The 23,673-nt window shown below is 43.6% G+C and overlaps 1 protein-coding gene across 6 annotated transcripts in view; it reads left to right on the top strand.

Annotated features, from left to right (window-relative positions):
• The window catches only part of LOC117881426 (uncharacterized oxidoreductase ZK1290.5-like), an 81,124-nt gene extending 59,582 nt beyond the window's left edge, over positions 1-21,542 (top strand). For 2 of the 6 annotated variants that reach the window (XM_034778683.1, XM_034778681.1), the window contains 4 exons: positions 9,967-10,149; positions 10,741-10,800; positions 12,729-12,832; positions 20,093-20,341. In XM_034778683.1, coding sequence (XP_034634574.1) covers positions 9,967-10,149; positions 10,741-10,800; positions 12,729-12,824 — 339 coding nt within the window. In that variant the 3' untranslated portion in view covers positions 12,825-12,832; positions 20,093-20,341. The other 4 variants (XR_004646784.1, XM_034778679.1, XM_034778680.1 and 1 more) reach the window with 4 other exon arrangements.
• Positions 21,543-23,673: the final 2,131 nt, after the last annotated feature.

Here is a 23,673-nt window from a genome sequence, read left to right as displayed (position 1 = left end):
TTATACAAAAACCATGCTGACTTTGGGTTCCCTTGTGATCAACTAATAGCAATGGTGGAGGATTTCATTCAGCTGCAAGCTCCTTTATTAAATCCCTGCCAGGTTTTCACACACAAATCCAAGGGCTCAGTAAAGAGCAGTGCCAGAGAACAGCGGGACTTGCTCCATCAACATATGATTGGTAGTCTTTTCCTGAGAAAAATCTAGGACTAGAATAGCATGGGTGTTGCAGGTCAGGAAATAGGAGTTGTTAGTAGAGGAGAAGCTTGCACGGTGGTCACTCTCTCTGTGCGTCCTCTAGCCAAAGCTTATTTGTCCCTCACTTTCAGTAGCATCAAAAAATCATCCATAAATGTTTGAAAAGAAAAAAATGCTTAGGGCTGAATTTTAAAAAAAATTGTAAAGAAGTTACCTGTTCTAGCCAGCCATGCAGCTGAATATCATGAGTTCCCAGAACTCAGCTCATGACGTCTGGGATTCCCTAATCAATGTATGATACAGTTTCCAGAAGAAAGGCAACATTAGCTCTGCATCTAGTTCATCAAGTTGGTGGGTGACATATCAGCATGCCATACTTGTTCTAAATATTTGTGAAATAACCTTGAACTGTGTAACTCTGAAGCCTTGAAAGACTAAGGGATTTATTCTGCTTGCAGTTATATTGATGTAAATGTGGAATACATCATCTGAAGCCAATAGCTATTCCAGATTTACTCTGGTGTAACTGGGAGTAGAATTTGTTCCTGAATTAGAAAATTAGTCATCTTTTTATTTAATTTCTTGTAACATATTATATTGATGACACCTACCCAATAGGAATCTAACTTAAATATCCAATTCCTACTTTCATTTACTTTTACTACAGTATTATTAATTAAATAATGCATCCTTAGAATACTGCATCTGAAGGTTTTATCATTTCACCGACTAGGAGTACTTTTTGTGAGACACTGCACTAGAATTAATATGTGTTTAATAACTAGTATAAAATTATTCCTACCCCTCAAGTGAGCACTTGTTGCCTCTCTAAATATTTGGTTTTAGTGTAGTGCTGTCTGATAAGTAACAAACTTGGTAGATTTGCAGTGGATTGTGTTAAACGGTATTTTGCAAGGAACTGCTGGCTCATTCTTTTTCTTGTCACAATTCTGTGTAATAAACAATGGAAATATTTTTCTAATCTGTTCAGGTGTAAGCCAGCGAATAAAACAGTGACCTAAACAATGGACATATAAATATAAACATTAAATACAAAGGCCACTCAAAGGTTAAGAAACATCAAAGGTTGAAGAAATGGATGTGTCTGTTGTTTGAACCTTGTCCACTGTCCGCACAGTAATTTAGATCACAGCATTTTGAGGCTGAGTCAGCCCAGCCTTCAAGGGGCAGGGTTTTTCTTAGTGTGTATTGAACAAATGCCAGCCTATTGTTGTCTGAAAAGACAACATGTACTAAAGATGAGAAACAGGAAATGTTCATTTGTCCTTCTTATGGCGGAAGAATTTTTCCCAATTCCACATGTTGATGTAATTGTTCTAAACAATATTTTTCCTCAAAATACGCAACAGCTAGATCATTGGAACAGTGACGGCTATTTGATTTGAAGTCATGTCACCTGATTATATAGTGGCGATGTAAGGGAAAACTACACTCAATTTGATCTGAACACACAGGGATGTGTTTTTAGTTTGGTTTTTTTACAATTCATTAGTTGTGAAATGTTATTCAAAATAACATTTGTTATTGAATCATAGGACTGGAAGGGACTTTGAGATGTCATCTAGTTCAGTCCCCTGTAGTCATGGCAGGACTAAGTATTATCTAGACCAATGTTTCCCGAGGTTGGGACGCCGCTTGCGTAGGGAAAGCCCCTGGCGGGCCGGGCCGGTTTGTTTACCTGCCACGTCCGCAGGTTCGGCCGATCGCGGCTCCCACTGGTCACGGTTCGCCGCTCCAGGCCAATGGGGGCTGCGGGAAGCAGCAGCCAGTCAGGCCTGGGCCGGCTGCTGCTTCCCGCAGCCCCCATTGGCCTGGAGCGGCGAACCACGACCAGTGGGAGCCGTGATCAGCTGAACCTGCGGACGTGGCAGGTAAACAAACCGGCCCTGCCCGCCAGGGGCTTTCCCTACACAAGCGGCGTCCCAACTTTGGGAAACACTGATCTAGACCATCCCTGACATGTATTTGTTTAACCCTGCTCTTAAAAATCTCCAACAATGGAGATTCCATAACCTCCCATGGCAATTTATTCCAGTGCTTAACTACCCTGACAGTTAGGAAGTTTTTCCTAATGTCCAACCTAAACCTCCCTTGCTGCAATTTAAGCCCATTGCTTCTTGTCCTATCCTCAGACGTTAAGGACAACAATTTTTCTCCCTCCTTCTTGTAACAACCTTTAATGTATTTGAAAAATACAGTCTTCCCTTCTCCAGACTAAACAAACCCATTTTTTTAAATCTTCCCTAATAGGTCATGATTTCTAGACCTTTAATCATTTTTGTTGCTCTTCTCTGGATTTTCTCCAAAATTGTCCACATCTTTCCTGAAATGTGGCACCCCGAACTGGACACAGTACTCCATTTGAAGCCTAATCAGCACAGAGTAGAGCAGAAGAATTACATTTTCTTCTTCAAGTGCTTGCTCATATCAATTCCAATTAGGTGTGTGCGTGCTGCGTGCATGGCCATCGGAGAATTTTTACCCTAGCAACACCCGGTGGGTCGGCTGTGGAGCCCCCTGGAGTGGCACCTTCATGGCACTGGATATATATCCCGGCCGACCCAGCGCCCCCTCAGTTCCTTCTTACTGCCCGTGACGGTCATTGGAACTGTGGAGCTTGGCTTTGCTACTCTCCACTCTCCCTAGCATTTCCCTACAGTTTGTTAATAGTTTGTTGTTATAATAGTGTTATAGATTTTAATAGTTGTAGTTCTAGTTATAGTATAGTAGTTGGTATTAATGGGGGAGAAGGGGTTTAGCTCTGGGCTTTAAGCCCTGCAGATCTTGCTCCAAGCCCACGCCAACGAGCGACCCCCACGACTCTTGCCTGAAGTGTCTGGGGAATCTCACCAGGCAGAGAAGTGTAGGATTTGCAAGAGCTTTCACCCCCCAGACTAAGAAGGAGTGAGACTTTCATTTGAGACAGCTCTTAGTCCTCAGCCTCCAGCGTCGCGGCAAGACCCAGTGCCGAGTGCTTCGCTATACAGCGCCCCGGTTTCAGCGACAGGAATGGTACCGCGCTCGGACTCTGATAGAGAGCCGCGGCACAGATGTTCCCCGGCACTGCAATCAACTTCTGCAGTCCGGCACTGCTCTCACTCGCCCGGCCAGAAGTGGCACTGGAAGCCGGAAAAGGTTGGCCCACGTCCACCCCTTCTGGATCCACCTGCAGAACCTCGTCCCCCAGCAGAGCACCTAGGGACACAGGTGATGGCCTCGGCACTGTTGACTCCGGCACTGGGGACGGAGCCGTTGAGTCCGGTGCGACTGGTCTCCCTGCCTCACAGCGTGGTTGAGGTACCGTTGCCATCTACACCAGATACCTTTGCAGCGGCAAGGGATCTGATTGCATGACTGTGTCGGCATCCCCTCAACAGACCAAGGCACCGTCACCTATCCGCGTGGCACCATCCAGGGGCAAACCGGCTCTTATTCACCCGCCAGCACCGTCGGTTGAGGTGCAGCACCGTTCCCGTTCTCAGCACCGTTCCCACTCTCTGTACTGTTCCCGCTCCTGATGCCGTTCACAGTTCCGGCACCGCTCGCAGTCCCGGCACCTCTCTCCATCGCGGCACCGGTCGGACTCATGGCACCGCTCTGACTACCAGCACCGTTCTCGACACCGCTCCATCCGCCGGTCGTCATCCAGGAGTAGATCCTGGTCCCGACGCCGGTCATCGTCCTCGAGACCCAGGTCCAGATCCAGGCACCAGTTCAGGTCCCGACACCAATCTAGGTCCAGACACCGCTCCCCAGCATTGCGGCACCGTTCTTCTCCATCTCGGCACCGATCTCCATCTTTGCGGTTCCGATCAACTTCGTCTCATCGACATGACTCAGCGCAGACCCACTCGGCACCACCGTGGCCATTGCATTCCACCTCTCACTCGTCAGGGTCTGAGGCCGCCTGGGCTCAGGGGCGGATCAATGGCAGGCACAGAAACAGGGTCTCGCTCAAGGGTCCACCCAGTGGCCCTTTTGGACACCCTGGGCATAGCACCAAGCCCAGGGTGCTCCCTCTGGGGCTTCTCACTCGGTCCCATCCGAGCCACGAGTGCCTGAGACCTCTGCCAGCCGTCCTTTCCCGGAGGCATGGAGATGGTGGCGTCGTCCTTACAGGCGCCAGCTCCTCTTCCCCCAACTCCAGCTTCCGGCCCGGACACTGAGGTTGTGGGACCGGACCAGAGGGACACAGCTCAGCAAGAGGCCCCATATGATCCTCTACTTCCTGTGGCATCCTCCTCATCTTCACCCGATGAGGCTGTGGCAGAGATCACTATATCGCCCCCACCCCCAAAGACCTCCGCGCCCACTAAGAACTCTTGCGAAGAGTGGCGCGGAATATGAACCTGCAAGAAGAGGAGGTAGTCAAGGTGGAGGACCCTGTGGTTGACATTTTGTCCGCAGAGGCTCCTTCCAGGGTGGCTTACCACTTATCCGGATCATTCAAACCACGGCCAGTACAATATGGAATTTATCCGTTTCCACCATGCCTGGTCCCTCATAAGCACAGACCGTTGGGTTTTTCGCACAGTGGAAAGGGGATACTCTCTCCAATTTTCGTTCTCCCCGCCCTCCCACCATCCCTCCCCGTCCCTCTTCAGGGACCCTTCTCACGAGCAACTCCTTATCCGGGAGGTGCAGTCGCTCCTTGCCATAGGGGTGATCAAGGAGGTTCCAAAGGAGCTAAGGGGCAGGGGTTTTAACCCCGTTACTTCCTAATCCCCAAGGCAAAAGGCGGGCTTCGGCCTATCCTGGACGTAGGCGGACTCAACAAATTCATGGTAAAGTTGAAGTTCTGCATGGTCTCTTTGGGCACCATTATTCCTTCCCTGGAGACTGGTACGCTGCCCTCGACACGAAGGATGCGTGTTTCCACATAGTGATCCATCAAGCACACAGACGCTTCCTCCGCTTTGTGGTCAACCGCAAACACTATCAGTTTACGGTCCTTCTGTTCGGCCTCTCTACGCCCCCAGGATGTTGACCAAGTGTATGGCAGTAGTGACAGCCTTCCTCTATCGTTGACAAATTCAGGTATGCCTGTATCTCGACAACCGGCTCATCCAAGGGCGCATCAAAGAGCAGGTGCAGTCCCACATTCAGTTTGTCATGGACACGTTTGGTCGATTAGGCCTCCTTCTCAATGTGGCGAAGTCGACGCTAGAACCGACTCAGAGGATAGAATTCATCGGGGCGGTCCTGGACTCTGCACACGCTTGAGCCCTCCTGCTGGACGCTCGTTTCCAAGCTTTGTTGGGCCTCATCCGGAGCCTTCAAACCTTCCCAACCTCGATGGCAAGAACGTGCTTGAGTCTTCTAGGACACATGGCTTCCTGCACATATGTCACCAGGCATGCCTGACTAAGGATTCGCCCACTTCAAGCCTGGCTGGCATCGGTCTATCACCTAGGTTAAGACAGCCTGAACCTGGTGGTCACCGTCCCGGAGAGGGTCCTGACCACCCTCCACTGGTGGCTAGACCCAGAGGCGGTATGCGAAGGAGTCCCCTTCCACACCCCTCAGCCCTCCTTGTCCCTTGTTACGGATGCGTCAGCCCTGGGATGGTGCGCCCATCTCGGGGACAATCAGACACGGGGTCTGTGGGCCCTGTCCAAACTCTCTCTCCACATCAACATATGGGAACTGATAGCAGTACATCTAGCTTGTCAAGCCTTTCAAGAGCGGCTGCATGGTCATTGTGTGGCGGTCCTCACAGACAACACCACGGCCATGTTCTACATCAACAAGCAAGGGGAGGCTCGTTCCTCCCCCTTCTATCAGGAGGCTATTCAACTGTGGGAGTTCTGCATAGCCCACTCCTTTCACCTGGTGGCATCTTTTCTCCCAGGGGTCCAGAACACGTTGGCGGACTGCCTCAGCAGATCCTTCCACGCCCACAAGTGGTCACTCCGTCCGGATGTCATCCACTCCATCTTCCTAAAGTGGGGGTTTCCCCAGATCGACCTGTTTGCCTCACGCAGCAATCGGAAATGCCAGGCGTTTTACTCCCTCCAAGGTCACTCCCCAGACTCTCTCACAGATGCTTTCCTACTCCCATGGATGAGCTGATTGTTCTACGCCTTCTCACCGTTTCCCCTCGTAAACAAGGTCCTGCTCAAGACGCGCAGGGACAGATCACGACTGATTCTGGTCGCCCCGGCGTGGCCCAGACAGCATTGGTACACCATGCTATTGGAGATCTTGGTGCACGCCCCGATTCCGCTGCCTCTCTTTCCGGACCTGATCACGCAGGATCAGGCCGCCTCCGTCACCCCGACCTGCGGTCCCTCCACCTCATGGCGTGGATGCTTCATGGCTGAGCCACTCTGAACTCCTCTGTTCTCGTTTGGTATAACAGATCCTGTTGGGCAGCAGGAAACCTTCCACTCGGGCTACGTATATGGCTAAATGGAAGCGATTCTCATGCTGGTGCTCTCACCACGACACACTTCCCCTCCAAGTGTCTGTGCCTCTCATTCTGGACTATCTCCTGAACGTGAAACAGTAGGGTCTGGCGATATCATCCATTAGAGTTCTCCTGGCGGCCAGCTCAGCTTTCCACTCGGGAGTGAATGGCCGATCTGTGTTCGCCGACCCCATGGTTGGTAGATTCCTCAAGGGCCTGGACTGTCTATATCCGCAGGTATGACAGCCTGTACCCACGTGGGACCTTAACCTGGTCCTCTCCAGACTTAGAAGACCCCCGTTTGAGCCCTTGGCCACATGTTCTTTCTTGTACCTCTCTTGGAAAACAGCTTTCCTCATGGCTATCACTTTGGCGAAGCGTGTCTCTGAGCTCAAGGCTCTTACATCGGAACCAACTTACACGATCTTCCATAAGAATAAGGTGCAGCTACGACCTCACCCTGCCTTTCTTCCCTAGGCGGTATCGACTTTTCATATCAACCAGGACATCTTCCTCCTGGTTTTCTACCCAAAACCTCATGCCAATAGTCAGGAACAATGGCTTCACTCCCTCGATGTTCGTAGGGCTCTTGCCTTCTACATTGAACGTACGAAGCCGTTCAGGAAAATGACGCAGTTCTTCATCGTGGTAGCAGACCGGATGAAAGGTCTTCCAGTCTCCTCCCAGCGGATCTCTTCTTGGATCACGTCATGTATTCATGCTTGCTATGATCTGACCGGGGTCCTGAACCCCCATCTCACCACTCACTCAACAAGGGCTCAGGCCTCATCGGCAGCCTTCCTGGCCCTGGTGCCAATCCAGGAGATCTGCAGAGCTGCTACTTAGTCTTCAGTGCATACGTTTGCATCACACTATGCCATCGTTAGACAGGCCAGAGACGATGCAGCATTTGGTAGGGCGATCCTACAATCCATGGTACTTCACTCCGACCCCACAGCCTAGGTAAGGGTTGGGAGTCACCTAATTGGAATCGATATGAGCAAGCACTCAAAGAAGAAAAGACGATTACTCACCTTTGTAACTGTTGTTCTTCAAGATGTGTTGCTCATATTCATTCCAAATCCACCCTCCTTCCCCTCTGTCAGAGTAGCCATCAAGAAGGAACTGAGGGGACGCTGGATCGGCCAGGGTATATATCCAGTGCCATGAAGGTGCCACTCCAGGGGGCTTCACAGCCGACCCACCAGGTGTTGCTAGGGTAAAAATTCTCCGATGGCCATGCACACGGCATGCACACATCTAATTGGAATGGATATGAGCAACACATCTCGAAGAACAACAGTTACAAAGGTGAGTAACTGTCTTTTGTCTTGCTTACAACACTCCTGCTAATACATTCCAGAATGATGTTTGTTTTTTTTGCAACAGTGTTACACTGTTGACTCATATTTAGCTTGTGATCCACCAGGACCCCCAGATTCCTTTCTGCAATACTCCTTCCTAGTCAATCATTTCCCATTTTGTATGTGTGCAACTGATTGTTCCTTCCTAAGTGGAATACTTTGCATTTGTTGTGATTGACTTTCATCTATTTACTTCAGACCGTTTGTCCAGATCATTTTGAATTTTAATCCTGTCCTCCAAAGCACTTGCAACCACTCCCAGCTTGGTGTCGTCCACAGACTTTATAAGTGTACTCTCTGTGCCATTATCTAAATCGTTGATGAAGATGTTGAACAGAACCAGACCCAGAACTGATCCCTGTGGGGCCCCACTCAGTGCCCTTCCAGCTTGACTGTGAACCACTGATAACTACTGTCTGGGAATGGTTTTCCAACCAGTTATGCACCCACCTTATAGTAGCTCCATCTAGGTTGTATTTCTCTAGTTTGTTTATGAGAAGGTCATGTGAGACTGTATCAGAAGCCTTACTAAAGTCCAGATATACCACATCTACCGCTTCCCCGTTATCCACAAGACTTTTTATCCTGTCAAAGAAAGCTGTTAGGTTGATTTAACATTATTTGTTCTTGACAAATCCACGCTGACTGTTATTTATCACCTTATTATCTCTAGGTGTTTGCAAATTGATTGCTTAATTGTTTGCTCCATTATATTTCCAGGTAGTGAAGTTAAGCTGGTCGTAATTCCTCGGATTGTCTTTATTTCTCTTTTTATAGATGGGCACTATATTGTCCTTTTCCAGACCTCTGGAATCTCTCCTATCATCCATGACTTTTCAAAGATGAACCTTATAGGGATGAACCTTCAAACATTCAGTTTGGCTAGGTGGGCAGCAAAATGTTTGATTGTTTATCCAAGGGCTTCTCTTTCCTTAACCCTTCATCCTCCCCTTCCTTTATACCACTGTCTCTCAGATACTTACTACTCTTCCTCTCTCCACCAGCCAGTTACGGGTTATTGGCAATCTGTGACCTTCATCCCTAGCCTGGGCACCCTGAAAACCTAGTCTGAGCACTTCTCCTTGTTACCCACCACCTTCTCTCTCTGACACCCCATTAACATATAATATAGGGTTTTCCTATGCACCAACAATTTCAATGCTCATTGCACTCACTCTGACATTCCAAGCCCTGGTGCTAGGTATTCTGTTTTGATCAGAGACTTCTATGCTCCCTTCAGTTGTGTGTCATTAAAAAGAGGATTAAATGTGTGGAAATGAGGCAAGGAGGTGGAATGGGGGAAAGCAAAGGGGGCTTTAAGTCACCACTACATATGCATAGATCTGGGGCTTTTCCCTTCTGTGTTACCACTTGTATGCCTCCTCAAGAATACTGTGCAATATCAGGTGAACAGGAGTGCAACTCCAGTTGCCACATGGAGAAGCAGCTATTTTACATGGCATGATCACAAGGAAAGGGGCCTTAATATATTCAGGAAAATTGCTGTGTAAGTTAATGTAGAGCAGGGGTTCTCAAACTGGGGGTCAGGACTCCTCAGGGGGTCGCCAGGTTATTACATGGGGGGTCGTGAGCTGTCAACCTCCACCTCAAACCCCGCTTTGCCTCCAGCATTTATAATGGTGTTAAATATATTTAAAAGTGTTTTTAATTTATAAGGGGGGGGGGTCGCACTCGAAAGCTTGCTATTTGAAAGGGGTCACCAGTAGAAAAGTTTGAGAGCCACTGATGTAGAGCCACTGATGTTTGTGCATTAATTCCCTCTTACTGTCTTCTAAAGATGATGGAAGGCTATATATACATTTTACAGCAGTACTGTGGTTCCACTCATGGTCGTTCTATTATATTTAAAAAAAAAAAGAAAGGTCAATCATATTTTTACTATCAAAGAGAAAACTGTCGTTTAACTACATTCTAATCAAAGTTTTTACTTAGATTTTCTCTTGCTTATCAAAGGTTGAATATCACCCTTTCCAAAGGCCCCAAGAGCTGGTGGATTATTGTAGAGGTAGAAACATTGTTTTTGAAGGCTACTGCCCATTAGCCAAAGGTGAAGCTCTTACTCATCCTAATATAATTCAGCTGGCAAAGAAATATGGCAAAACCCCTGCACAGATCTGTATACGTTGGAGCATACAGGTAAGAGAGGGCAGCAAGATAATGGTGTCTATTTAAAGAGGTAAATGTAAAGGAATAGTTCTGTTCAGATAATATATTTGTTGTGCATCAAACCAAAACATATACAGAAAATTGTGATTTTACATCTGATCTGCTGCTGCTATCGTCCCATGAACTAAGTGCTTTTACTGGGTAGTGGGAATATACTAGTCTGTACATGACAGTATCTTTACCATTGAAATAATCTTTGGTTTTAGCAAAGTAAAAGGAAATACAAATGAAAAGAGTTATTTTTCCAATATAAATGCTACAGTCAGTGAGTTTCATCGTTCTTTTCCTTTCTCTCAACATATAGCACTAACCAGTGAATATGAATTAATGTTTGATACTGAACGGAAAACCATGTAAAGTGTGTTAGAATTGTATATAGTGTATGTAACTGTGATTATAAATAGTGCTGCACAGAAATTCCAGTGAATTTGAAGAGTAGAATCAAAGTCTCAGAAGGAAACGTAGGTTAAACTATTGCTCTAAGAGATATTTTGAAAATTGATTCTGTTTTTGTTTTAAATAACTCTTATTTTTAATTATGAAAATTATTACATTTTTCAGAATGGGATTGTCACTATTCCAAAATCTACAAAAATAGAAAGGATACAGGAAAACTGTGAGGTAAGATCTGGTTTACTGGCTTCATATGACTAATGCCCAAATTATTTTAGATACAGTGTTTTGGGTCTGACTCTCCACTGTGCTATACCAATTTTATGCCAGTGCAATTCCATTCAAATCAGTTCAAGTACTGCAACATAAAATTGTTGTAAGACAGTGGGAAAATCAGCTCTCTGATGTGCACAAATGTAAGAAATCAATTGGAAGACATAATTATGTATAAAACACACTGTCTAATGACCTACTGCATCTAAACAATTTGATCAAGGAATAACAATAAAGTTTTGAGTTTTGTTTTCATTATTATTATTCATTTGTATTTAATATTAGGATTATGGTAGCATCCAGAAGCTCCAACCAGGATCAGTGCACCATTGTGCTAGGCACATAGGAAGACAGTGGGAGGATACTCACTGTAGTACTGAGACCCACCTTTGACCAGTGCAAAGGGGGTTGCAAAGGCTGTCTTAGGGATATCCCAGGTTCAGGAAGCCGTGTTTGTGGAAGCTGCAGAGCTGGCATAGCTGCCTCCCTCCCTCCCTCCCACCCACCCAGCCACCTCACCCCAGAACCACAGGAGGTCCCAGCACAGAGCAGGTGGTGTTGGAACCAAAGGGGGACTGACATCATCTCAGCTTGTGACATCCAGTGTTTGTTTTATACAGAATTATGTCTTGTAATTGGATTCTTCCTTTTCCTTAATGTCAATGTTCCAACAAGTAAATTGTGGGCTGAAGTCCTTCCATCTATCCTCCCCCAGGAACCATTTTTAATAATGTGCTGGTGCTTTACAAAAGCTAGAAATGTGTTTTCAGAAATAAATTTTAGCCTTGCTTCTAAAGATCTCTCTGGCAGAGACTGGTTAGCAGAAAAGAGGATGAACTTTACCAGAGCAAGGGAATCAATTGCCCTTCAGTCACAACACTGGGTATGTGTACGTATAAATTAGTAACATGCACCACTTTGTCACATTTTGACATTTAACTTTCTATTAAGTAATTTTTAAATGTAATTTACTACATCTGTCTTGCTTTTGTTTTTCTTATTTTTTTTTTGTTTCTTCCTTCACTCCGCATTTTGGCCCAGGCCCCCCTTACCATGACTGATCCGCGTTCTGCACAGTGGGGTGGGAAGGAAGCAAAGATAGCCTTAGGCCAGCAGTACATATCTTCAGTCCTAGGGTGTGTCCCCTGTTTAGGTTTAAGTAGGCCGAGGACTGAGTTTATGGCTATAAGGGATCATTCCAGCAGCCAGAGATTGCAGGATGAGGGAGGAGTTTGCCTGGCAGCAGCTCACTGCACTGCGTCTTTGTGTGGAGTGAGAGGGAGCTCTGGTGAGCACTGAGTGGGCCATAGGGGAAGTCCAGCTCTGAAGTGATGACGCACTTTGCTAATAGATCACAATGTGTGTCTTCCTCCCCAAGAGTACTGAAGGGATATACGTACTTCGGAATCCGTGTAAATCTTTTGGTTTGCTGACTTGACTAAAGCACCAATACTTTTTAGGGACTCTCTGTGGTGAGGTGCTGTGACTCCCTGGACCTAGTGTCTGTATGTGACAGAGAAGTGATGAGCTTAGGTTTGCAGAGGGATAGCAATCAGGTTATTCACATATCTTTCCTGATGGCCATATAGATGGCTGTCACAAGCAGCTTTCATGTTATCTTTTTATTATCTTCCTGCCCCTTCTGGGGAATAGTGTAGCTAAGTTTAAATGTAAATAACAGTCACAATAAAGGGGAAAGGGCCTAAGGAAGCTTCTCAACCCCACTTTACTAGAGTTCTATTCCTGTGCAACAGAAAAGGAATCATTTTGAGGGCAGAGGAAGTATAAAAGCCTGCTACAAAATGAAATCTGGGTTTAAATAATGGGAAGTGTCCAGCTTTGTCTCTGTATCCATCACATTAACCACATATGCATTCCCATAGGTATTTGATTTTATACTAGCAGAAGATGATGTTGCAATTATAAATGGAATGCATGAGGGGCGGCATGTTTCCTGGGACCCAAGCTCTATTGTGTAAATTGCAAGGTTTGAGCTTTTTTTCTTGTGTCCGTGATCAGCCATCCACACACTTTGATTTAAATTTGTACAGTTTCATAGTAGAATGTAATTGTTAACTTGATGGCTATCAGTAATTATAACTGATTTAAAATCTGTAACATATAAAAGGTACAGTTTCTTACGATAATATTCTCAAACAAATGTGAAAAATTTCAGTCTAAAATATTGCTCTATTGGTAAATTGCATACAGTTTATATTGTACTTAGTGTTTTGTGCTCTTTGGGACTGATCTAAAGTCCATGGAAAGCCTCCCACTGATTTCATTAGGCTTTGAACCGGACCATTTATACAGAAAATATTAAGCTATGAAATGAAAGGAAAGTGGTATTAATAGAAACACATGATTCAGTGCAAAATGACTTGTCAGGTGACTTGTTAGGCAGATGGTTAGAAGTGTGAAGGAGAGAATGCTGGGGGAGAGTTAAAAAGCCAAGCTGTATTCTTCTTTATTATTGCAGTAGTGCCCAGGAGCGCCAGTCATGGACCAGGGCCTCACCGGGCTAACACACAACAAAAAAGACAGTCCCCAGCCCCAGAGAATTGACAATCTAAGAAGTAATGTGGAAACAGAATTAGAAAACTGAAACACAGAACAAAAAATGTACAAGTTAAACTACTTCTGAGGCAGATCTACTGTGGGAATTTTAGTCATGTGAGGGAGAGCATTGAAGGAATCACCAATGCCAGGCATAGATTCATATTGGAAATAGGGATATACATATTGACACCATTGCAAATATAGGGTTTGATCCTGCTGTCCTTATTCATGTAAGTGTCCATTCAGTAGTTTTATTTGTGTGCATATGGCAAGAAAGATTAAACTCATAATGAAATTAAATAAAAAATGTACACACACACTCTCCAGCCATTACACAAAAGGTACATCACATCACCTTATTTTCATACCCCTTGAGCCAATTCTCTATAGCTCACAGGCTTGAACATCCTTAGGGTCAATCAGGTTGGTGCAGAGCTGTGTGTGTGGGAGCAAGAGATCAGGATACCTTATAACACAGGGTCCAGATTTGGCCCATAATATTTAAAGCACAGCCACAATCATTATCACTCAACAGCCAAAATCCATATGTCTATTTCTTTCCTTTGCTTTTTTTAGTAACTGAAATTTGACACAGGAGTTTGTTTTGCTTGTTTGTAACCAGCTAATCCACTTAGCAGAAACAGGACAGATCTAACATCTGCATAATTTCTCTTTTCTTATTCATATTGCAGTGATGAGTGTTTTGTGCAGCAAGAATTAGTTTAATTTTCTCTTTGGTGCGGTCATTCAGGAAATCTCATTCACAGCACATACTGTTCCTTTTATTTTTTTGCAAAAAATGTGTACATACCGTTTACAGATATATTTTGGGAAATATATTTGCAAGCTCTTATCAACAGAGCATTCAGCATGTAATCATGTTGGTCTGATATTTTAGGAGTTCCTGTATCTAGAAAGGTATGGAAAATCTGACTATGATTTATATTGTGTTTGGACTTCCTGAGGCAGTTTTCCCACTGCCGTTCAGTTTTAGTTATATCATGAAACAAAGCTCCTTGGTTTTTATCAAGAACCAACTTATAGCAAACCATGTGTTCTGCCATGTATTGTTGTTTGCCCTTGAAGTTTAGTTTCTACACAGCTAATTAAAATATAGACAAAGTTTTCTTCTTGGTAATAGCTCCTTCAGAACTATTGGCTAGTTCTGCCAACATTCAAAAGAAAAATATGCCTAGGCCTATCTCCTAAATTACAATATCATTTACCAAAATTTTAAAGGAAAGACTTAGTAGGCCAAATGCTGCCCTCACTTAGAACACAGAGCTGTACGGGTGTAAGAAAGATTTTGATCCTTCCTAACTAAGATTAAAGGCCAACTTTTCAAAAGTGGTCTGTAATTTTGGCTGCCACAGTTTCTGGATGCCCAACTTTAGATGGCTAGGAGCCTGATTTTCAGAGTTACTGAGATCTGTAAAGTAGGCTCTATGCACATAACATTTAGACATCCAAAATGAGAAGCCATTTTTTTTAAATTTGGGCCCGTTAGTCATCTTCTAAGGAGGACAGGCATGAATTTAGTGGCAAAGTGAGCATGGGAGAGCTCTCCGCAAGAACGCACAAATAAATATTTCTGCCAGTGAGCATCAACTGAAAAGTCATTTTGCAGAACAATAAGGTAGTATAATGGAATTCATTAAACAGTATTCAAATTAAGCAATAAAACAAAGCATATTGTGCACTAATAAGCTGTTAATGCATTTATTGGGCCTCATATGCATTGTGAGACATAAGAGAACCACCCAAGTGAACCAATAGCCTTCTACTGCAAGGCTCTGCTTATTGTCACTGGGGAATATTTCAGAAACTACAGGAAATAGTTTGGAGTTTTACCAGTACTTACTTTGAACAAACAAGCATCATGCCAAAATATTGCCTCTTTTTTCAAGGATAGTGATGCATAGGGGAAAAAATGTGCCAGATATAGAAGCCTTTGCTTAGTTACATTAATCCAGCAAAACTCCCATTGATGGAGTTTGTCAGAATAAGGACTGAGGGAGCTTACTGGTCAACAGTTCTAGTTAGGCCAGAACAGGACCACATTTTCTGCTCTCATTCCCAGTGGTTTGTCTCACTGTTCTGAGCAGCTAGAACTAAGCCATGATTTCATTGTAGTGTCCCCTCCTGGCCACTACAAGCTGCAGTGATCACTTCAGAGGCAAGCTTCCTTCCTGCTTCCTTGCTGTAGCTCACTATTCACTTTGCTGAGGCTACTGAACACCTGACATAGCATCTACTTCTGCTCAAATCTGAGGTCAAATAAGAGAGTCCACCATCAGCTCTCTCCCTGACTCCAATAGTGATACCCAAATGGTTAGGTGGGTAATGGAAAGAAGTTCCCCAAACATGGGGACACATCATAGGACAGGGCAAGTAACAGCTACAATTAAAATTACTAACCCTGAAAGAGTTAGAGGGGGGATTATTTCTCTGTTTTTCCAATATATTTACTTTGTGAACCGAAATACATTTTGTGACAGTCTCACTGTTTTCCCTGTAGGGATACAATTAGTCAGTTCTGTTTGAGTGGGTCTTATCACAGCTGAAAGGAACAGAAAGTTTTTTTATACCCCCATACATTGAAGAGGGTGAGGAGGGGTGATCTCAGGTGTAGTACTTGAAACTACTTTTAATTGATTTTTTTAAATGGACTAGATATCAAGGGTATGCCCCTTTAATCAGCTGAACTAGTCACTAGACATTTTATTTCTACTGAGTGGCTTGAATAGAATTTAATACAAGCTGACGACAAAACCATGCCTTCTAAATTTAAAGGCTGGTTTATGTACATAATGAAATCTCTTTTTGCTTGCAAGGAACATGTTCACAAGGCTTGGGTGTCAATTACCTGATAGAAATAGTATGTCTATGAAATGCTCATTGCTAGTCTGCTTCCTTTTAAGGAACAATTACTGAAAGTAACTGTTTTACTTCGTAATTCTTATTTCTCTAACTACCCTTACACCTGGTTGTCCAGGATATAAGGATTTTTTTGTTTTTTTTTTGCTTGGTGCTGAAAAGGATTGTTTTAAAGTCAAGCGCACAGTACTTTAAGCTAATGTAGGTTTCATAATGCTGTTACAAAGTTGACATGTTATCTTCCTTGCAGGCTGATGTGATATGCAGTTTTGCACGTTGTGCCATCACTAATCGCCACCCATTGTTTCCTTTCGGAAGCATTAATTCCCCCAGTATCATAAGAATGGAATCCTGTTATCTCCTGGCTTCTGGGAATATAATGCATGTTACCACTTTAGCTTTCTTTCCCTTGTGAACTGTTTTCTCAAGCTTAATACTAAAATAATTAGTTTAATTTAAGAGCATTGGGACAAATTCTCTTTGTCTCTTTCAGTCATGTTGGACCATGAAAGAATTGGGCTTATTGGTTTCATATTTTACATTTTTGACTTTACAACTAACTTAATGCTGTTTAAAAAGGTAACTCTTGTCATTTTCTGGGCTGCTTTCAGCCTTTCTTGAATCAGAACTCTGTATAGATGTATTTATACCAATTTCCTAATATACTTACAGTGTTCTTATTTCTTTAAAGTATTGTCCAACTAATCAGAAATAGTGGGGAAGGAAAAGAGGGCAAATGAGCTGTCTGTTAGTTTAAAGGCATCACTTGGCATTGCTTTCAATATATGAGCAGCTGTGTTTTGTGCTACTAGCAGATGTACACCGACTCAGTTACCAAGAAAACAATCAGCACCCAAAGGTATGAAAACTGAAAGCCAACTCTATTTCATGTTTCCTCTTATTACAATGCCCAAGAGGGCAGTGGTAGAGGATGCTTTTGCAGATTTTCTCAAAATGAATGTATATGCACACACATATTCAGAATCTTGGTGTGCTTCTTTGATAAAATGACTGAAATACACAAAAAGATTGGAAGGGATGCAGTAAGATCGACTGTCTCCAAAGGGTAAATTCTTTCACCTTTATACAGACATCCATTAAGGCTTAGAAAATTATTGCACATGATCACTGTAGTCTCCAGCCATGCCAACAGGAGCTGGAATAAAGAGGAGGGCAGCACTTGTTATCCAATATTATTAACACACTAAGCTATTAGAGCAGCCCCTTTAATTGGGGTTAAGTAGCACCTGCTTTGAAATACTGATGAATCAAGTACTGCATATGTAAGTCTAATCAACCATCTTTGCTAGAACATGCTGATCACTAAGGGAATGGAAACTAATTTGAAACAATAAATAAGGAAAGGAGAAAAATTGAAGGGGAAGGGCGAGGTAGCTGCCCAGTCAAGTAGCTTCCTGTCTGATCTATTGAGAGTGGCTTTTTTTAACCTTTTCTTTTTATGCTTGTCTATTTTCTTGGAAGCTTTTTGCTATGTGGATTAAAGGCATCTCAGACCCTTTAGTTGAGAAATACCAGTGGTCGTTATGTAAAGTGCAGACATAAGTCATCTCTGACCAAGCTGCAGCAGTGATTGTGTAAAATCAGAGATTCTATAACATCTCTCCCCACAATCTAAACTTAAAGATAGCTGTATTGCTTTTCTGAACAACATGTAATAAACAGGCTGTCATAATTATAAGTTCAAAAGCCCTCATTGTCAAGAAGTCAGAAATATATATTGCCATCCTTGTGCACTGTGGTAAACATCATCTCCTTTCCTTTTAAAGGTAGTTGCTTTACTTTGACAGTAAAGCTGATAACATTAACACCACTCTTTCAAAGCACTATACTAGAAGGACACTGCTCTTGCTGACAAAATTGGAGACAAAGTGGTTAAATCTCTTCCTAGTGCTTTGAAGATCTGAGAAATAGGTCCCTGACTTCAATGTACCCAACAGAAGTAAAGATGTGTCAACCTAGTGGTAATACTTTGTGATACTGTTTGGTAGACTTGAACATGCACACATTTCTTGAGAATGCGATGCCTCTGAAGGGACATTTGAATTGTATTCCCTGTAATGAGCTCATGTGATAGTTATGACATAAACATGACTTTACTTGCCATCTTTATTCAGCAGACACTTATCCATCCTCATCACCAAACAGGAATAATTACAACTACTGCCAAGCAATTAAAGAACAACTCTGATGACTTGCAAGGGGACCAGGACTTGAGGGTTAAGAGCTCAAACATCCAGGATTCTGAGTACCTTCAGCATCCACCGAAATAAAAGCCAACATAGACCCTCAGATTAATTTGGCTCAGTCTTAATACTACTACATCCCCCACCCAGTGGTTGTTTAACACATATCCACTAGTGATAACATCAAATGATCTCTGCTAAGTGTGAACTGAACAGGGCCAGCATTAGGAGATCTACTGCCCTAAGCAAATGCCCAGAGGGCCACTTGTACCAGATATCAGTCACCCATGCAAAGAACTCCACAAAGTTTTGCTGCTTTTAAATGTTGCCATCAGTGGCCCTCTTGCTCAGCCTGTACAGCCAGCCCTTTGCAGGGGCATCTTTGATGTACTTTTTGTCAAGGCTGGCTGAGAGCAATTCAGAAGCAGAACTACTAAAGAAGGCTTTATATCAACTGTATGATAGTTCCATAAATGGTTAGCTGTCCTGTCCCCATCTCCTCTTCTCCCCCCCGCCCGTACTGTGGCTTACATTGACTTTCTTGGCATAGAAAGAGTAGGCTATTTTAATAGAGACCTTATATTAATGGCACAGTAAATGTTTTTGTTTAATCATCTGAAATGTCCAGTGTAGCATGATTATCATAAAATACTGGTGTACCAGCTATACACACCTTTGATTTATCTGGAAAATGATTATCACAATCCATTCTGTCTAGGGAATTATCTTCTGGCTCAGTTTCTTTCAGGATTACACATAAATGAGGTTCCAGTTAGTGGCAGATATTTCAATTAAGACTATATTCTTGCCCTTTAGACTTCAGTGTTTAGCTCTGATGCTCTGTCCAGTAATGTCAGCTTTTGCTGGTGGGACAGAAAGCTAACAGTAGAATTTTGCTTGACTGATTTGCATCATTGGAGTAAAAGTGAGTTTGAGAATATCTTATTTACAAAAATGTAGTACAATTATGTTATCCAATTGCACCACTAGGGCACTTCTGCTATATTTTAATAAGTGCATAAAAAGATACATAGTGATGGGATATAGTAAAGTTTCTTAGGACTTTGGATGCAATGACTTCTGGTAAAAGTATTTCAAGTCACTTACTGAACTCCTTTCAATCCTATTTTCATTTCCTGCTGCTGACTTTCTCTTTTTTTCTTTCTTTGTCTATTGCAGTGGCATTAATAAACTCAGTGCTGTACTTGTCATTCAGACACTAAGGTGCTAACACCTATTAATTCTTACTGTTTTGGAATTAAGCTGCTCCTGATTTCACCCATTTTTACTGGTCTAGTTCACAAAAATAAATTCTATTATATGGAAACACAAAACACTAATTCAGGCTTTGCAACAAATAAGTGAAATATGTTTTTCAATATCACTTTGAAATAGAAGTCAGTTTAATTAATGCTAAATTATAATCTAAACCCCCAGGGCTCTTATGACGCCCATATACACATTAAATAAGTTCATCATGATTAATATTATTATGTTATTTAACAATAGAATAAAACCTGATTTTACTATTTGAGAGCGTATTTATAGTAAACAATCTATCTTTACCTGCTTTACTCTAATCATTGTATTATTTCCCCCAAACACAGGTTTTTGATTTTAATCTGAGGGAAGAAGATCTGGAATTTTTAGATTCTTTGAACATCAACAAAAAACTGATTCACCTAACCTATCCAATATGGAAAGGGTAATGTCAAACCAGATTGTTCTAACCCGCAACAACCGAAACACGAATACATTTTGAACTGCACAAAACTGTTTCACATCTACATTGTTCTATTACCTTTAAAGCTCCTGTCAGTAGCTTATGATATTGATTATTATATGCACAAAGTGAATTAAATGTGGCTTAGTTTCTCTCTCTCTCTTTCTCTCTCTCTCTCACACACACACACACACACACACACACACACACACACACACACACACACACACTCACTCACTCTCTTTTCTTAATAATCAGTTTCTCTGCTGTCCAGGTCTTTCTATAATATGTGCTTTGGATGGTTTTGAATTCAGCTGCTACTGTATTTGAATTCAGCTGCTACTTTTTGGGACCCTGCTTCAGTCAAGACTTGGACTCATTTATACCGATTGGAGTTTTGGCCCTGCGGCCCAGATTTTCTAAGGTATTTGGGCACCTAGTGAGGCACATAGTGAGATTTTCAGAAGCATTTAAAGTGCCTAACTCTCATTGAAATCAATAGGAGTGAGCACCTAAGGGCTTTTGAAAGCTGCATTTTCAAAATCTAAATATCTTTAGAAATCTGACTTTAATTTCAGTGGAAGCAGGATTGTCTCCTGAATCCAGCTTTCAGTTATGGGCAAAACTCCTTTTCACTTCAGAATACTATAATGTATTCAAAATAATTTTCTTAATAAAAAAATAAAACAGTACTTAGTACATCCATCTGTGCTTTCCATGAGGGAGTAAGTAGCCCTATTCTATTTTACAGATGAAGAAACCAAGAGGTTAAGTGACTCGTGCAAGCTCATATAGCAAGTCAATCACAGAGCTGGGAATAGAACCAATATATCCTGATTTGCAATCTGGGATTCGAGCCATTGGACTATGAGCAGAGTGCTAAATTCTGATCTTTGTTACATTGGTACAAATCCAGAGAAACTACTGAAGTTGGGTGTAGTTACACCTGGTTTACAGTGGTGCAACAAAGATTAGAATCTGACTCAGAGTCTCCATTCTGTAGTTGACATTTCTCCCCTTTTAATTTCTTTTTGTAAATTCTTCCAGGACACTGCAGGCTATTCTCTGAACTCTTCCTCAGTTGGGCAAAGCTACACTGTTGGCACTCTTACAAGGACCATCAAGTCCTGACTTACTTGAAGGAACAGCCCTGATAGCTCTCATGGTGCCTGATCGCCAGTCTTCATTTTGTCTTATTAAAGAAACACACACTTTTTGCATTCAAAGACTCAAAGGTTTGACTGCACAAATGATTGTGTGCAAAAGATTGTGGGCAGTCTACAAAAAATGTACAGAGTGGATGGTGGGGGAGTCGCACTCAGAGGCTTGCTGTGTGAAAGGAGTCTGAATAAGTGAGGTTCTTACCCACGACAGCTTATGCTCCAATACTTCTGTTAGTCTTAAAAGGTGCCACAGGACCCTCTGTTGCTTTTTGTGTGAAAGGAGTCACTGATGCAAAAGTTTGAGAACCATTGCTCTAACTCAGGGGTCGGCAACCTCTGGCACGTGGCTCGCCAGGTTAAGCACCCTGGCGGGCCAGGCCAGTTTATTTACCTGCTGACATGGCAGGTTCGGCCGATCGTGGCCCCCACTGGCCGCTGTTCACCCTCCCAGGCGACGGATGTGCTTCCCACCGCCCCTATTTGCCTGGGACAGCAAACCATGACCAGTGGGGGCCACGATCGGCCGAACCTGCCGCGTCAGCAGGTAAATAAACTGGCCTGGCCCGCCAGGGTGCTTACCCTGGCGAGCCACGTGCCAGAGGTTGCCAACCCCTGGTCTAACTACTGGATGCAGTAGTTAAACTTTCCCAGTCACATGGTTTCCTAACACCCAACTTTTTAAGAAAACATACTGGTGAAGTGGTTGCTGTATAACAGTCCACTGCTAAACATTTAAACTGGTATATCCATCCCACTGAAATGTGCTTTCTCATATATTTGCGATCCAGGAACAGTGTCCCTTTATTCTCTAATTCTGGGCTAAAGATGACCTTTCTCCTGATCTGGAACACGGTAATTCCAGAGGAGAAAGTTCAAATGAGCCATATATATGGAATTTCAAAGATGTTAGGTTTTATAGCAGGATAATTTTGGATGTATTCAGTATAGCATTCCTTCACAGTGGAGCCAGCAGTCATTTTAAATTTAGGAAACTTAAGAGATCTAACAGAAAAGTTCCCTTTCTGACATTTACCGGGAAGAATGAAATGCTAGTATAAACTAGTTCATTAATAGACAAAAACAACAATGGTAAGTAGTGCAAATACATATTCAGGTGACCTACTGTATCCCCCTGAGAGCTTATCAGTAGCTGTAGAGAAATTTGTGGCCATTTCCTATCCGATATAAAAACTCATAATGTCTCTGTTCACACTGGTTTTGAGATGGCATTCCTTAAGTAATACCTAAGCTTAAAGGTCATCATTTTCACAGTCTCATTTCTTAACAAAATTTGGGGCAACTGTTATCTCAATAGATCTTCTGAAATTTACCTGATATTAATTATACAAGAACTTAATCATCTTAATTGGCCTGCAGGTTTACTTTGACAAAAAATGTTCATTTAATGTAATTTAAATTTCGGATTGGTACAATAAGGGTGTGTAGCAGGGTGGTTACCCGCTCTTGCCTGGAAGGGCTTAAAACAGCCCTGGGAGAGGGCTGGGGCAGGGGAAAAGCTGGGCTGATTGGCAGAGCAGCCGCAGCTGGGGCCACGCCCCAAAAAGAGCACAGCTGGCCCTTATAAAAGGGCTGTGAGCCAGGGGCTGAAAGAGTCTCCCTCTGGCTGAGGAGGGAGATGGACCTAGCTGCCTGAGTGCTAAAGGGTACTAGAGTGAAGCAGGGCTGGGGAAAGGCCAGAGGAGTTGGGGAGCTCCAGGCCAGCAACTCCCCAGGCTGCAGGGCCTTGTACAAGGCTCCTGGAGGTACTGGGTTGCAGGGAAAGACAGCAGGTCCAAACCTCCCTTGCCTATGATTACTGGCTTATACAGACTGTAGTCGGCCCCAGTGGAAAGTGGCTAGAAGGTGACTGGCAGAAGCCCATAGGCGGAGGCAAGGTGGGGATAGAGGGTTGGGGGTTTCCCAGAGAGGGGAGACCCATAGAGACTGGTGGGGGTATTGCCAGGGGGAAGCCCCTGGGTAAAGGGGCACTGGGTCTGGGAGGGGAACGGGGGCCAGCGGCAGCGGGACACTGGCCTGCAGAGGGTGCTCCGAGGGCTGGAGAGCTAATTCCCTGGGACGACCAACAGGAGGCGCCACAGGGGTGAGTCCCACCCCGTTACAGGGTGAAAGAAAAGAAGAAGGTCACAGCACAGCCAAAAGAAAGATATTGGCCAAACTCAGTCCTGGTGTACATGGGTGCTTCTGTGACTTGCAATGGAATAGCAAGCCAGTCAGTTCAATTGTGTCGGTTCAATTGTGCAAAGCCTGGCTTTACAAGGGCTGATTTTGGTATAATATATGC

The sequence above is a fragment of the Trachemys scripta genome, chromosome 8 (genome assembly GCF_013100865.1).
Source record: "Trachemys scripta elegans isolate TJP31775 chromosome 8, CAS_Tse_1.0, whole genome shotgun sequence".
In the NCBI taxonomy this organism is placed as follows: domain Eukaryota; kingdom Metazoa; phylum Chordata; order Testudines; family Emydidae; genus Trachemys; species Trachemys scripta.
Note: the sequence above shows the minus strand (reverse complement) of the source record. Positions and strands in the feature narration are given on the sequence as shown.